This window comes from Microplitis mediator, chromosome 6 (genome assembly GCF_029852145.1).
Source record: "Microplitis mediator isolate UGA2020A chromosome 6, iyMicMedi2.1, whole genome shotgun sequence".
In the NCBI taxonomy this organism is placed as follows: domain Eukaryota; kingdom Metazoa; phylum Arthropoda; class Insecta; order Hymenoptera; family Braconidae; genus Microplitis; species Microplitis mediator.
Window position 1 is genome coordinate 14938650 of NC_079974.1, and position 15682 is coordinate 14954331.

General features: G+C 26.4%; 2 protein-coding genes across 4 annotated transcripts; one reads left to right on the forward strand and one right to left on the reverse strand.

Moving 5' to 3' along the window:
• Positions 1-840: 840 nt before the first annotated feature.
• LOC130669586 (REST corepressor 3) lies at positions 841-4495 on the reverse strand. Of its 2 annotated transcripts, XM_057472568.1 has the most exons (10): positions 4205-4495; positions 3863-3931; positions 3720-3794; positions 3360-3574; positions 3090-3272; positions 2530-2640; positions 1915-2003; positions 1591-1765; positions 1141-1455; positions 841-1041 (listed from the first exon to the last, which is right to left on the reverse strand). In XM_057472568.1, exons 1-10 carry the CDS (start codon positions 4302-4304, stop codon positions 952-954), a joined length of 1422 nt encoding a protein of 473 aa, XP_057328551.1. In that variant the 5' UTR covers positions 4305-4495; the 3' UTR covers positions 841-951. The 2 variants fall into 2 exon arrangements, with proteins under 2 accessions (XP_057328551.1, XP_057328552.1); XM_057472569.1 differs by lacking the exon at positions 2530-2640 and having other exon boundaries at positions 4205-4492.
• A 1136-nt stretch (positions 4496-5631) lies between these two features.
• On the forward strand, positions 5632-10199 carry LOC130669746 (uncharacterized). 2 transcript variants are annotated; one of them, XM_057472793.1, is made up of 12 exons: positions 5632-5715; positions 6408-6620; positions 6705-6889; positions 6998-7071; positions 7160-7340; positions 7813-7904; positions 8011-8101; positions 8215-8557; positions 8670-8971; positions 9038-9365; positions 9434-9535; positions 9626-10199. In XM_057472793.1, exons 2-12 carry the CDS (start codon positions 6506-6508, stop codon positions 9928-9930), a joined length of 2118 nt encoding a protein of 705 aa, XP_057328776.1. In that variant the 5' UTR covers positions 5632-5715; positions 6408-6505; the 3' UTR covers positions 9931-10199. The 2 variants fall into 2 exon arrangements, with proteins under 2 accessions (XP_057328776.1, XP_057328775.1); XM_057472792.1 differs by lacking the exon at positions 5632-5715 and adding an exon at positions 6047-6283.
• Positions 10200-15682: the final 5483 nt, after the last annotated feature.

Sequence of the window (15682 nt, forward strand, 5' to 3'; positions counted from 1 at the left end):
AAAGATGTAATACGTACATAATTGATTCTTTTTATTTTATTTATATTCATTGTCATGAATATTCGAATTCGATTAATATAGATTAATCTGATTTATTTTTGCATTATAATGGTTATAATTAATTAACTTACTAATTTTAAATTTTACAATAAAACAAAAAATTATCAAGTATTTTATGAACTGTTTTAGTTTTTTTTTTTTAAAGTAACTTCAAATAGATATGAAAAAAATAATACATTATTAATAAATAAGCTCGAGCTTATTTAATTTATAATAAATATTACTTATAAAATATTTGCGATAATTGCATAAAAATTTTTTATGAGCTTGGTATATTTAATTACCAAGTGTACAATTTCTTAGTATAATTAAATATAATAATTGTCTTATGCATAATAATATATTTTTTATACACTTATTATTACTTATAAAGCTAATAATTTAACTAACAAATAACTATAAAGAAGATTTAGAACGCACTAATTAAATATAAATTCAATTACTAACTTTTTTTTTTGAAATATTAACTCTTATTTAGATATTCAATATCATATTATGGAAATCAATGGTATTCCCTAACGCGGGCACAAGCAAAAAGAATGTTAGCAATAGTTCTATTAGGGAAAGATTAAGTATCTTCATTTCCATGGAAAACAATCGAATCCTATATGTTAATTTATGGGAACCGAATCTCAATCTCTCGCTCATTGAGTAATAATTATTTGTCAAAATATGATTGTTTTAAATTATATTTTTGTAAGTGAATTACAAAAAAAGATGTTAAAAAATTATAAATATAACTAAAATAAAATAATCTCGAAACTGTAAGATGAGTAACTATTTATAATATTAACGTTTTTTATTTTTTGCAATTAGTATAGCTGTTCTTGATAGATTTCATAATTTATATAATTAATTACTCTGAGTTATATTAACAACATAAGACATTTGTTATTTAGCAGTCTGATTAACATTAGTTGATGATTTAGATCTTTGTGATGTTTCGGGTGATTCGTTATTCGGCGTTTGTTCAACCTCCATCTAAAACAAAAAAATTAATTAATTAAATATTTGTTGAGTAATAGAATTGATTGAGCTATTGAATGTAAATTTATTAATTTGATTAATTCAACAATTCACCTTCTCATCTTTATCATCATCAATAAGAATCGGTCCATTTTCAGCTTCATATTCTTTCAAAACAGCATCAAGATTATATCGCCGTCGATAATTTACAAAAAATGATCTCAAGTGTGCTTCAGTTTTAGTTCCAATAACATCAGCAATTGCTGAAAAATCTTTTCCATATTTACGTACACCTTGAACGGCTAAAAGTAACTCATCATTAGTCCATCGTGCATTAATACGATTGGTAACTTCAGGTGGACGTAAATCATCAATGCCATCAACTGTTTTACGTTTGAGTGCACTGACTTGTTGTTTATTAGTTTGTATCTAAAATTAATTTCCATTAAATTAATAATTATTGTTTTAATTTAAAAAAATATATTATAACAGCAAACAGTTTTAAAGGATTGTAATAAAAATAAAATGTATCCACACGATCACATTGTAATTTAATAAACATACTTGTCGTTTAAGGCTTATAATTTCAGTGTCGATAGCCTGTAAACTGTTGTTTGCCTGATTAGGCTGGCCAGCCAGGACAGCAAGATCGTCATGATTTACTACCAGTCCTCGCGGGGGTTTTCTTTTATTTGAACGACCCGGCATGGAACTCAGCGGCCTCGCGACACCCGTACGTCTAAACCATTTATCAATACAGCAAATAATTTATCAATAAACTTCTACAGGTGAATGTGTGAGTGTATGTGTATGTATATAATATATATATACATATATATATATATGTGATGATATATTTATTTTGATTTTGTATTTCAATTCACTGACCTCCAGTGCAGATAGCAGCTATGACACGCGTGTCCTTTGGGCGTTGCACGAACGCTATGACAAGCAACACCGCAGTTGCTACAAGATCCCTACAACATATAATTCCCTTTAAAGTTAAACAGAAATTGGACGTTGTATCAACCCCCTCGCTTGCCTATATATTAATAATTGTATTCATTTATTTATTTCATAACTTTATAACTGCGATTTAAACTATTATTTTTTTTTTACAAGCTCAATATTTATCTACGTTTTATTGATAATTTCATTCGTGCCATGAAACCATTATATAAAATAATAAAAATCTAGTTATGGTTAATTTTTTTTAAAATTTAATATAATCAATAAATAACAATAATAATTTGTGTTTTTATTATTCAAATGTTAATTGTGTTTATTATGATCGACGAAATGAATAAAAATACTAAGTGCGAGCGAGTGAGCGGGATAAAAAAGAATATAGCGAAATATAAAAAAAAATTATAAGCATTATATAAATATATATAAATATCAATATCAATATCAATATATATATATATATATATATATACATATATTATTATTATAATTATTCATATATAAATAATGTGTGGGGTAAGGTTTAGGTTGTAGTACCTGAACCTGAGGGATGTTTTCCGAGTCGGAAGAAGCTTTGCCGTCGGCGCCTTGGCTTCCTGGCACTGTTTGGTTTTTTCCACGGCGTATTCCGCGGTGGATCGTCCATTTCTGGAACGTTCCACATAATATTCGTATATATATAACGACAATAACGATATCCATATTTGTAAATAAAATATTTAATATAATTAGACGAAATTATTAATTGGTGTTCCTAAATGGTATTTACGGGCAAAAAAAATGAATGATTTTTTTTTGTTTTTTTTTTTGGTCAGCTCAATCTTCATTCTTTCATTTCCGTGTGGATACATTTTTATAAAAGCAATTTGATCATTCGCCATGCGAATTAAAAATAAAACAACAATTCAATAATAAAGATAAATAAAAATCCAGTATTTTATCTGATTAAGAATGAATATTTAAAATTATTATAAAATTAAAAGAGGAAACATAATTAAAGTTTACGTCGAGTTACATTCAAATCCGATACAATCATGCAACGATAGAGATCAATGTATTAATTCGTTATATTTAATAATGATAAAAAATATTCTTACTTTTTCCTCGGATTCACTGTCTGTATTTGATCCTAATTCACTGCCATTTTCGCTGCCATTTTCACCATCTTTTCCACCACTCGTTAACTTTCGAGCTTGACGATCCATCAAAGATGTTCTAGACCTTGTCTTTTTCCAACTGTAATAATATTTAACGAGGCTCGCTATCGATTTATCCGGAAGCTAACAAAAAAAAATAAAAAAATTATAATATTACTTAAATAAATATTAAAATATTATTATGGACAAACATATAATAATAAATAATACCATTTGTCGTATACGGTGAAAACTTTTTCCATGAAATTGAAATGCTTGTTCAAATAATACTTTATCTTCAACGGTCCATTCATCAGGAAATGGAGTAAAATTTGATAAATCTAAAACTGCTCTTTCTAAATTATGTTTATGCCAAAAAAGCATTCCTAATGCTTGTTCGCCATTGTATCCGTATTTTTCTTTAGCTAATATTATGTATTCATCCACTGAAATAATTTGAACAAATTTAATTAAAAACTAATTGCTATTGAATTAATTACATAAATATATAATCATAATAATAATAATAGCAATAAGATTTCAAATAAATAATCTAAATTAATAAAAGGAATATTTATTTAAAATACTTACATTTTTGATCAGGAATATCAGTAGTTGGTGACCACACTAAAAGAGCTCTATCAGGACACTTATCTAACCGTCGTTCTAAATTAAAAAAAATATATATATATTTTTTGTTTCTCCAACAATTTTGTATGATGATTAATACTTACCATTTACTGGAATAAATTCTGGGACAATCACTTGAAAGTCCCTTCCAACTCTTATTTTTTCCGCAGGAACTGGAATTAAAATTTTTCATGAATTTATAACCTTATTTGGTAAAGTTAATTTTTTATTAAACATAAAATTGATGAGTAGTTTTAAATATTTTAAAAGACTGAAAATATAAGCTGATCTAAGAAAAAAAAATCGGAGCATAAGCTTAGAGTATAATTTGAATTTTAGCAAATATAAAAATTTATAAATACTTATAAAAAAAATGTATTCAATTAAATGTTAAATAATTAAAATAAATATATATTAGTAATTATAAATAATTAAAATATACTCACCTCCGTCTTCTTCACTCGAGGATTCAGACTGATTAGGGCTGGGACCTCTAGATCGCCTACCATTTCTTACATTTTCCGAATTTCTTTCAGCTAAAACCATTTTGATATCGATATTTAAATATTATTCACCACTTTAAATTAAAGATAAATTATTAAATTTAAATTAAATATTATTTTCAAGTATAAAATAAATCTTTAATAATCAGCTGCAAATTGCAGAGCGTATTCGCGTACGTGCGATTCGTCAAGAGACTATGCTTAAACTGTGTGATGCGTGCGTTGTTATTTCCTTTCGACTGTTTCAGACGCAAACTTAAGTATTTTTCGTGTGACCGTAGCGAAAGTCAAAATGGCGAGAGACAATTTATCACTCTGATTGGTTGATACAAATTTTAGTTTGGAAAAATGGCTACTTTGGGGGAACCAACCATACCTGGTTTAACACTAATTTATTATTTAGGGTTCTTATAATTTTTATAAAATTAAAAATTTTTTTTTTTAAATTATTATTTATTTAACATATCGATGATCACAGAAATAATTACTTTCTATGATGAATGTAATACTTTATGAAAATAAAATAATAAAAGGAAAAGAATTTATTATAAGATTTTATTTTTAATCATCAAATTTTGTTGTAATTAATTTGCTATCGTAGAGGATAAACATCTTCATATTAAAACTTTTTATTACTTTAAATATATTTTTAAACATTTATGAATCATAATTTATTAATTCTTAACATAATGTTATATTAATTAGATAATTAAATACAAATCATTACAATTAATAACAATTAAATTTAAATATTATATTAACAAATCGTATTAAATATTTTATTAGTAGAAGACAATGATTTGTAGTCCTAATTTTGAATAAAATATTGTTATAAATATTTAGATAATTTAAAGACATAATTAAGTAATAAAAAAAAAGTCGCATGGTTTTTATCTAAAATGATACGATACTGATTTGTCAGATAAAGCGACATCTTTACTCGAATGAATAATCATAATCATTTTTTTTTATTAAAAAAAATAATAAATATTAATAAAAAAAAATACATATATGTATATAGTTATCACAACAAAATTTATAAGGGAAAAACATTTTAAAAATATTTTGACATTAATTATTCATTGATAAAATTCGTTATTATCTGATATTTTTTTTAACTTTGAAGCGTTTGATGCTACGTCACAAACTACGGTCGCACGAAATAAATACCATGAATTTTTCGACTGGGAGAATTATCCTATTAACAATTGTATCATAAAGGTATTATTATTATTATAATTAAACAAAATAAATTTAATAATTTTATATTATTAATTGATAAACTTCAATTATATTATGATAAAGTATTATAATAAGAGACTATTATAATAATTTTTTAATAACCTTAAATTTTGGAGCTTGGAAATTTAATTACCAGGTGGCAGATCAATCTGCGCATAATAGTTTCATACGATTTCATCGTGATAAAAAATATTTTTGTGACCATTTTTAATGTAAATATAATTATATATAAGTAATAATATAAGTAATAGATTAATTTGTTACATATTTTTTTTTTATTAGTTTATTATAATTAATCATTATTATTTATTTCATGATTATTAATTTTGTTCGATAATTTTAATAACCGAAAAGTTCTCTATCCCGTACCATCTATCTTACATTTTTTTTTCAATGCCTGATACTGTTTTAATTTATTTGTAATAAGCACATATTCATTTTTAATTAGACATTGGAAAAGAAAATATTTTTTTATTTTTATTTCTAACTAAAATAAATAAAAATAATTTATTTGTGTGTTAATTATTATTAAGGGACTATTTATTATTGCGGTGTATATTTATACATATACATATATATATTTTTTTTCTTTTTAATGAGAAACAGAGAAACAGACTACGAACGTTGTCCATTCGTGGTCGTAATTTCAGCTCTATATAATGCTGTTGTATTTGTATTATATTTTAGAGTTTAGATATCTCCGTAGACTTGCTCAGTAAGAATATTTTGTCAGTCTTAATTTATTTTAAGTTGTACGCTTAAAATACATTTTTAAACCTCGTAAGCAACAATTTATAGTAGTCATTGTTATATTTTTTTTCTTACCATTTAAACGATTTATTAATTAATTTATTTCTATTGTTAATTTCAATTATTAATTTTTTCTTTTTTTTCGTTGTAACAGATGTTAGCGTGAGAATAGTCAAATTTGACCGGGGTCTACCTTGTCATACATTTATTTATTATTTTTTTTTTTTACTGAAAAATATTACATTTGCCACTATGAGGGTTGTGGCTTTAATAAGTGGTGGAAAAGACTCTATTTTCAGTATAATGCAATGCGTTGCTGCTGGTCATGAAGTAGTAGCTTTGGCAAATTTATACCCCGTTGGAAAAGGTAAATTATTGAATTAATTTAGCTTTTTTTTTATATAGAATAAAGTTAAAATTTTTTTTTTTTTTTAATTATTCATATTTTCAGATGAGCTGGACTCATTTATGTATCAAACAGTAGGTCATCAAGGTATAGAATATGTTGGAAAAGCTATCGGATTACGATTATATCGAGAGCCTACTTTTGGAAAATCTTGTATGAAAGAGAAATATTATTCTCCAACTAAAGATGATGAAGTAGAAGATCTTTATCGATTATTATCAAAAGTTATGGTAATTTTTTTTTTTTTTTTACTTGAATTTTTAATGCTCACTCAATAAAATTTGTGTTTGCAATCTAAATAATATTTAAAAAGTAAAAAATTTTTTTTTTTGTTATAGGAAAAAGAAAATATTGATGCTGTTGCTTCAGGTGCTATTCTTAGTGATTATCAAAGAATCCGGGTGGAAAATGTGTAATAATCTTATCAATATTTTTATTTCATTTTCATCTTAATGGAAAAAACAAGTTATTAACTCAAAATAAAATAATAATAATTTTAGATGTAGCAGGTTAGGGCTTATATCTCTTGCATATTTGTGGCGTCGAAATCAAGACGAATTATTAAAAGAAATGATTGAATGTTCATTAAATGCTGTTTTAATAAAAGTTGCATGTCAAGGACTTGAACCTAAACACCTCGGTAAATCAATATCAGAAATGCAACATAATTTAACCATACTTGTGAGTAACTATCATTTCAATTTGATTATTTTTTAAAATTATAATTTAGAATAAAAATAATTATTTTACTTATTTTTTAATAACTCAAATCTTTAAATGCGTATTACATTTAAGTTGGATTTGTTCCAATGTACATGTCCAACATTTCTTTGCTTGCACTGTCCCAAGTTTCCTCATACAGTTATTTTCGGAGATGTGTTATCAACAGCTATTTTTTATTCATGAAAAATAATAAATAGACGATTACTTAATAATTAAGATAATTTATATTAAAATTAAACTTAATTATTTGACATTTAAATATATTAAATTCATTTTTATTTTTGTTGGTAAAATGTTAAAATATATCTAGAAGAAAAAAAAAAGATACGATAGTTGCAAAACTTAATTCCATAAAATAATTATTAAACGGATTCCCTCGCGACAACCACGTGTGACAGGGGTTATCACGAGTGATTCGTTTTATCTACAGAACGATATGTACGGAGTGAACGTGTGCGGAGAGGGAGGAGAATATGAAACATTTACATTAGACTGTCCGCTTTTCAGTAAAAGCATTGTAATGTAAGTAAAGAATTATTAAAAGATAATTTTTTTTTTTTTATTTTCATAAAAGTAATATTAGTAATATTAAATTAAATTTTTTAATAGTTTATTAAAAATTTTCTAGAGATGAGTATGAGAGTGTTGTACAATCAAATGAAAAAATAGCTCCAGTTGGGTATTTAAATTTCAAAAAAATTAAATTACAAGACAAAGAGGTAAGACTACTCAGTATTAAAAATAAATTATTTTGAATAATATATATATAATTCCATAACATAGCACTGATTAAAAAATAATAATGATAATGTTATTTTTAAAAATTATTTAGGGTGAACTAGAAAATTTGACACTCGAAGAGAGACTAAAGAACATTCCTATAAAAACTCCTTATGACTACATTGCCGAAATCGTAGGACCAGAGTTACAAGACGGTTGTAATCTATCAGATAGTGATAACGAAGACAAAGAATGTGACAATAAAAGTATAAAATCATCAAATTCAGGTCCTTTAAATCCACCAAGTCCGACTGAAATAAAATATGATGATGATGATTACCCTGATATGCCAATTTCTAATAGAAATCAAAATGGATGGTTTTGGTTTGGTGGAATTACTAGCAAAAATGATGATTCACAACAAGCAATGGAGGAAGCTCTAGATAAATTAAGCAGTAGGTAAACTTAATTGTTCATTTATTTGTGTTCATTTAATATTAAATGAACAATATCAAAGTATTATCGATAATATAATATTATTTTTTAACATTATTTTAATTATTATAGATCTAGTCAAAAAAGAAGAAATTGAATTGACAAATATTGTTGCAGTAACGCTTTATGTTCGAGATATGTCTAAGTATCCTCTCATAAATCAGGTATACGCCTCCAGATTGGGCCAAAGCAATCCACCGGCTCGTGTTTGTATTGAGTGCCCTTTGAACGTTCATGTAGTTCTCGATGCATTGGCCTATAAAGAAGTAGAAAAAAGTAGTGAAGAAACAGTACTGAAGAGACATACCATGCACGTACAAAGTATAAGTCATTGGTCTCCTGCAAATATTGGACCTTACTCGCAAGCAATTCGGGTATGAAATTATCAATTTTTAAAAAAATTTATTTTTATTTAAAATCTTCATAAAATTTGTTTTTAGGTAGGGCATATAATTGCTGTAGCTGGACAAATTCCTATGGTACCAGGTAATTTAGCGATACTTGATTTAAATATAAAACGACAATGTCGACTTTCTTTGAGACACATTAACCGAATTGTAAATGCAATGGATTCATCAACTCAATTAAGAGATATAGTTCAAGGTATATGCTTTTTAACTCATCCAAGTTATATACCCGAAGCTAGAAAAGAATGGGAGAAACGTACAAATAATGCAATTGTTGATTATATTGTTGTACCTAATCTTCCTCGCGGTGCTCACGTCGAATGGTGTGTTTGGGCTCATAGGCATAACAATAGATTTGAATGTAAGTTTATTTATTTGAATTATAATCAATAAATTTGATATGAAAATATTGATTATTCAATTTTACAGATGAAGAAACTGGTAGATGTGTTGGCAATTATAAAGTTGCAATTCGACGAAGATGGAATTATGAGAATGACGTTTCGGCAATAGTTTGTTATTTATCGACGAGTGAGTAATAATTTAAAATTGTATACATTGAATAACTTAATATAATTAAATTGATGAAATATATATGTGTATGTATATAAATTTGTCCAGGGTCGTCCAATTCCACTGGAAACTTGGCAACGGAAACTTCACTTAATTCTCCTGAATTAACGGACGCTGAATTAAATGAAGCTTTTGAATATTTATTAGCAAAGCTAACGAAAGAATCGCGTACTGAAAATCCAACTTGTAGTTTACGAATTTTTTATAAAATTGGTAGTTCACCTACATCTTCTATGATCCAAAGGGTTCTTGGTAACTTTTCAAGTAGGAATCTAGTCACGACTATTGTACCAACAATTAACTTGCATAATTTCAGTACCTTTTTGTCCATATGTGGTATCAGACATGAATAATTTCAAGTTTACTACTACCTCGTCAGTTGGTCAATTTATTAAAAATATATTAAAAATAAAATAAATATTTGAAACAGAATTGCGAAATAAATGAATAAATATTATTAAAATCAAACGCATTAATATTAAATTTATTATTGTAATTGAAATTATTGTGAGTTTTATAAATCAATTGTTTATTTTCAGCAAAAAAATAAATTTTCATGTCAATTATTTTTTTGTTATAATTTTTTTTTTTAACAACTAGAGATTTAATTAAAACTAAGAATATCAACAATCAAATGATTTATTAATGTAAATTTGAAATTTAATCAGTTAAAAATAATCTTGATCATTGAATATACAAATTTTTTCTATTGTATTTATTGAAATACCTGCAAAAAAAAAAAAAATAATAAAATAAAATAAAAATAAAATGAAATCAACAAATTGAAAGTTTATTCAACGTGTAATTATCAACTAATGTATTAAAAATATTAATAATAAATGAAGATACTTGAATATACATAAAACTTTAAAGTTCTAATGATTGTAAAAATTATGTATCTATTAAATACTTTCAAAATACTTAATATCTTAGTGATAATTTAAATGTGTAATTAGATAAAATTTCTCAACTTGAAGTTTTTTTATTAAAAAAAGAAAAATAAATCACAAAATTTTAATACTTAAAATAATTATTATGTAATTTAAAAAATAAGTTTTTATCTTTTGTAATATTTTTCATCTTAAATTCAACATGAATATTTTAAATATTTGTCTTTATAACATGACAATACATGAGTGTGAATGTAGCATACATATGACAACTTAAAACTTTAACAATCGATATCTTTGCGAGTACAAGAAATTTAAAAAGTGATAATGGCGCGTTCCTTATTAAAAGAAGCGATTTAAAACGATTAGAAAAGAAAAATTTTAAATACTTTTTAGTGCTTTTGAATACTTTTGAATTTCCCTTATGGGCATTTAATACTGCAAATCGTTTTAAATCGCTTCTTTTAATAAGGGTGTATTTAAAATATCTTAACGTATTTTTTAATTTTTTCTTCTATTATTTTTCTAATCTATAATTTTAAAACTAATGCTTCAATAAGTTTTCTGACAAATATATATTAATAAAATTTACTTATTTACATCATTTTTAGATGCTCGACTCGTGCATTTTCGTTTTTATTCAATTACATTATCAGAACACATTAAATCATAATAATCAATAAAATGGAGTAAATAAAAAAAAAAAAAATCTGGAAACCGGTTGACCCCTGTGCACCAGCCCCAAAACTTCCCGCTATTTTTGAGTTTCTTGAGCTCTAAAATATTAATGCCAATATATATTTGAGCTTTTTGAGCTCGACGATACTTCCGAGTTCCGTTATATTTTCAAATTCTTCGAGCTCGAAAATAGTCAGGTTTTGTATTACTCTCCGAGAGTTTAAGAAATTACAAATAATTAATGAGGATCGTTTTTTAACGTTTTGTTCACAATTATTCTTGATTAATTCGATGTTTTTCGACAGAAATTGATAGAAATGATCAAGATAAAAAGTTACGTGAACTTTATCTGAGGGTAAAGCCGTCGAAATGTTTTTTCGGTATTTTTTTAAAGTTTTCAAGGTTATCATTGACAATAATATTTGAAATGCTATGGTAAAAAGCAAAACCGAAAGCTTATTAATCGATAATCAAAATGCTTCAAACAGAAATGAACTATGACGTTTGGCTTAAGAGTTATTTACAGATCAAGCAGGAGAAGATGATGTTTCTTGAAAATTGGTAAAATTTAAATCACCGATAACTTTTTAGTTAATCAACGGATTTAGCTCATCTTCAAGTATGATCGAGATAATTGTCCGAAAAATAAGTCTACAAAATTTTGATGAGATCCAATAAGATATTATGGGCGCTATCGTGATGACAAGGTGCGTTATATTCATAATAGGTTATACATGCGCGTTTGAAATGTCAAAATTAATATATAAAAGACATACTTTTAAATAATGAAATAGTTGTGAAATTAGAAGATAATTTTTATAACTACAAGAAAGATTCAATGAAATTAGATTATCGTGTATAAGTTATATAAACACATAAAGTATAAACCTTAATAGTGAAATAGTATATTACACACCTCAGCTTCGCCTCGGCCAACAATTACATGTGATCTGAGACATTTCTTACTTTACTGTCCTAGGTGTGTAATATACTATTTTTCGAAAAATCGTGAAATTTCCAAACAGCCAGCGCTTCTAAACTAATCCACCGAACTTGATCAAGATAAATAATCTTGAAGTTAGCTGACGTCTAATAATTTTTGGACTTTTTTTCATTTTCTACATGTGTATTTTTTTTTTTTTTTTTAATTAATTTGTTGAAAGAACGAACCGAAAATTGCTAATTGTCTGCCAACTTCAGGATCATCAAGATAATCGCCCATAGAATAAGCATGTAGAAAATTTTATTAGGTACTGATAAGAATTGTAAGCGCTATCGTGATGACAAGACTAGTTATAATCGCAGGGCGTACGGCTTCGTTTGAAACATCATAAGAAATAAAAGGCATATTTTAAAAATATAAAGTAGTTATGAAATTTACAGATTATTTTGTTCACAATAAAATATATCTGACGGAATTGAATTACAATGTGAAATGCATTGTCAAAGATGAAAACGATATTCAGTAATTTTCTTGATTTTTTGTTCAAACTTTTAAGGCTATCAAATTATTGGAAGAAATAATCGAAACATAAAGTTTATGGTAAAAAATTAAAACTTATTAAACAAGCTCTAAGATACTTTTTACTGTCTGTGAGTTTTAGTTTTAAAGTTATATGAATTCTAACAGTGAAAAACTGATTTTTCCGAAAAATCGGAAAATTTCGAAGAGCTATAACTTTTAAACTAATCTACCAATTAAGCTCATCTTCGAACTTGATCATCAAGAGAATTACCCATAGAATAAGCGTAGAAAATTTCATTAGGACGCGATAAGAATTGTAGGCGTTATCGTGATGACAAGGCTGGTTATAACATAAAACATTTTTATCATAAAAATTTTTCAATGTAAATGTACAAAAGATAATAAAAATGTTATATGTATTTTAAATATTATAAAATATTGATCAATGAATATATTTGTAAGTGTTGAAAGAATTTATGTGGTAAAATATGAATATAAAAAATATTTTAACACGTTGTTTGTCCTTTTAAGGGGTTAGGGGTACTCAGGGGTATGAAAAAATGATGATTTTCAATAATTTTTTTTTTGTAGTTAATTACTTTATTTGACAAAAATAAAAACATAGCTTTATTAGAACACGTTTCGATTTGACTTCACGAAAATTTCAAAAAAAAAAATTAATAATTCAAAAAGTTATCGCTGTTTTTGTAGAGCCCGTTCCTCCCGAAGTCCTTTGCGGTGATCATCATAAGTCCTTGGAGATTCATCTAAAATCAATCGGACAAGAAAAATTAGTTTTATTAATAGATAATCTTGTGCCTGATCGAAGCTTTTTTTTTTTTTTTCGAAATTAACAAAATGGCGGCCTCAGGAAATTTTTTTCAAATTTTCGAGAAAAAAACCGACAGTTTATTGTTAAAAAAAAATCGAAATTTTTGAAAAAAAAAAAAATCCTTCGATCAGGCACGAGTTTTTAATGTATTTCAAAAGTACAATAAATTTTATTGAAATCTACCGAGCAGTTTTTAAGTTACAGTGATCACCAGTTCAGAAAACATAGTTTTGAGAAAAACGCATTTAAAGTTTTGCTATGGATTTATGTCGAATTATAAGAATTATTTAATAACTTACACTGAGTCATCTATTCCTGGACCATATAATAGCTCTTCAGCCGACATAGCAGCTTCCAAAATATCGATTTGCTGGTGCCTACGTTGCAATCGACCTTCTCGGGTGTTATCATTAGCGCGCTTATCTGCTACTTTGATACGTGCAGCATCCATTCTTTCTGCATACCGATGAGAATTAGGCCCACAATTAAGTCCTAGTGTATTCATCAAGACTAATAATGAATTTATACCCTCATTAAATATACACATAGCAACGTATGCAGCTATTTGTACGATAGTAAAACTAGTATTTACCGTTTTTGGGCATATTTTCCATACTAGTTGGTTAAAGCTTTCATTATTATTCTGATTGAATCCACCTACACATCTTGAAAGTAAATTTTCATTACTAAGATCTTCGTATATAGGCTTGATAGCTTTTAAAACATCAGAAGGTAAAGGAGAATAATCGTGAGAAAAGGTATCAAGCTCTCCTCTTGCTTCAGCGCGCTGGTAAGAGCACCAAGATTCTTCGCCTTTTGGACACATATCATGATTCGGTTTTTCATCACTCGAGCCGTAGTGATAAAAGGTTGCCATTATAGCAGATTTCATATTTTCAACAGGAAGGAATATATTCATTTCCACAGTTATTACATGCAACTACAATTTTGAATCCCAGCCCACGTGTACTTGCTGTTTGAAACACTACATTTCCATCACATTTTTTACATTTTATAAGAGCAGAAATTGCAGTGAATACCTGAATAAAATTTATTATTCGAAATTCAGTACTGCTGTCTTCAGGTACATCATCTTCAGTGTTTTGTTTTAATTTTTTAGAAGATGTACTCTGAATACTTTCATCACGTTCGGCTGTTTTCGGATTAAAAACATTCTTTCTTTTGACTGAACGCGACTTATTAATTTTTTCAGAACTCCGAAGTTCTCTTGAAACCTTTCTAGAATCACGTCCCATGGTTAATAATTTAATTCACTTGAGAAATAATTTATCACAAAACTATCGACTGATCAGTGCAACGACTACAGGTATACTGGCAACCAAAAATTATTTTTCAGTTCTTGTACTACCTACAAATTGTGAATATATGTAGAAGGATATATATATATATAGAAGGATATATATATTTATATATCCTATATATATATATATATATATATATATATATATATATATATATATATATATATATATATATATATAATAATAAATACATTAAAATGGGGAGATATTCATGACAATGAAACCCGAAAGGTCGGTTGCTTGCAGCTGTTTCTAGCTACCTGCTCTCGAATGCCACGTAGCACCCGAGCGTCCTTTGGTCATTGTTAAATAACTCGAAAAGAATTTGTCGGATTCACTTCAAATTTTCACACAATATTTTTAAAATATTATACTTTAAGAAAATGCAAAAAAAAAAAAATCGATTTTTTGAAAATTCTGACTACCCCTAACCCCTTAAAATAAGTTCTACATACTTTAAACAATAAATTTTTTTTTTTAATTTCAATGCATGTGTAGTATTTAGGAATATAAACATGTGCCTTTCATTTTTTTATTTATGAAAAAGTATTTTTATAGGTAAGGTAAGAGACCTAGTACCCAATCATCAGGAAACTAATACCCGGTCACTCATGTATTTGTATATCTATATTTACTGGATTTTACTAAATATAGATATACAAATACATGGAGTGATGGGGTACTATTTCCCTGATCAGGTACTAGATCTTTTACCTTATATGCCAATATCAAAATTTCTCTGATAGAAAAATAATTAATATTTATGAATATAACAATTTTTTTAACTTCCCGCTAAGAAAATTGTAAATTTTCAAAATTGCTGTCGTTAATTTGAATTCGGATCTCATAAAATCGGTCAATCCTGAAAATGAATTTTAAAATTTGGTAGTTAAGTTATCATTATATATTCTTTATTTT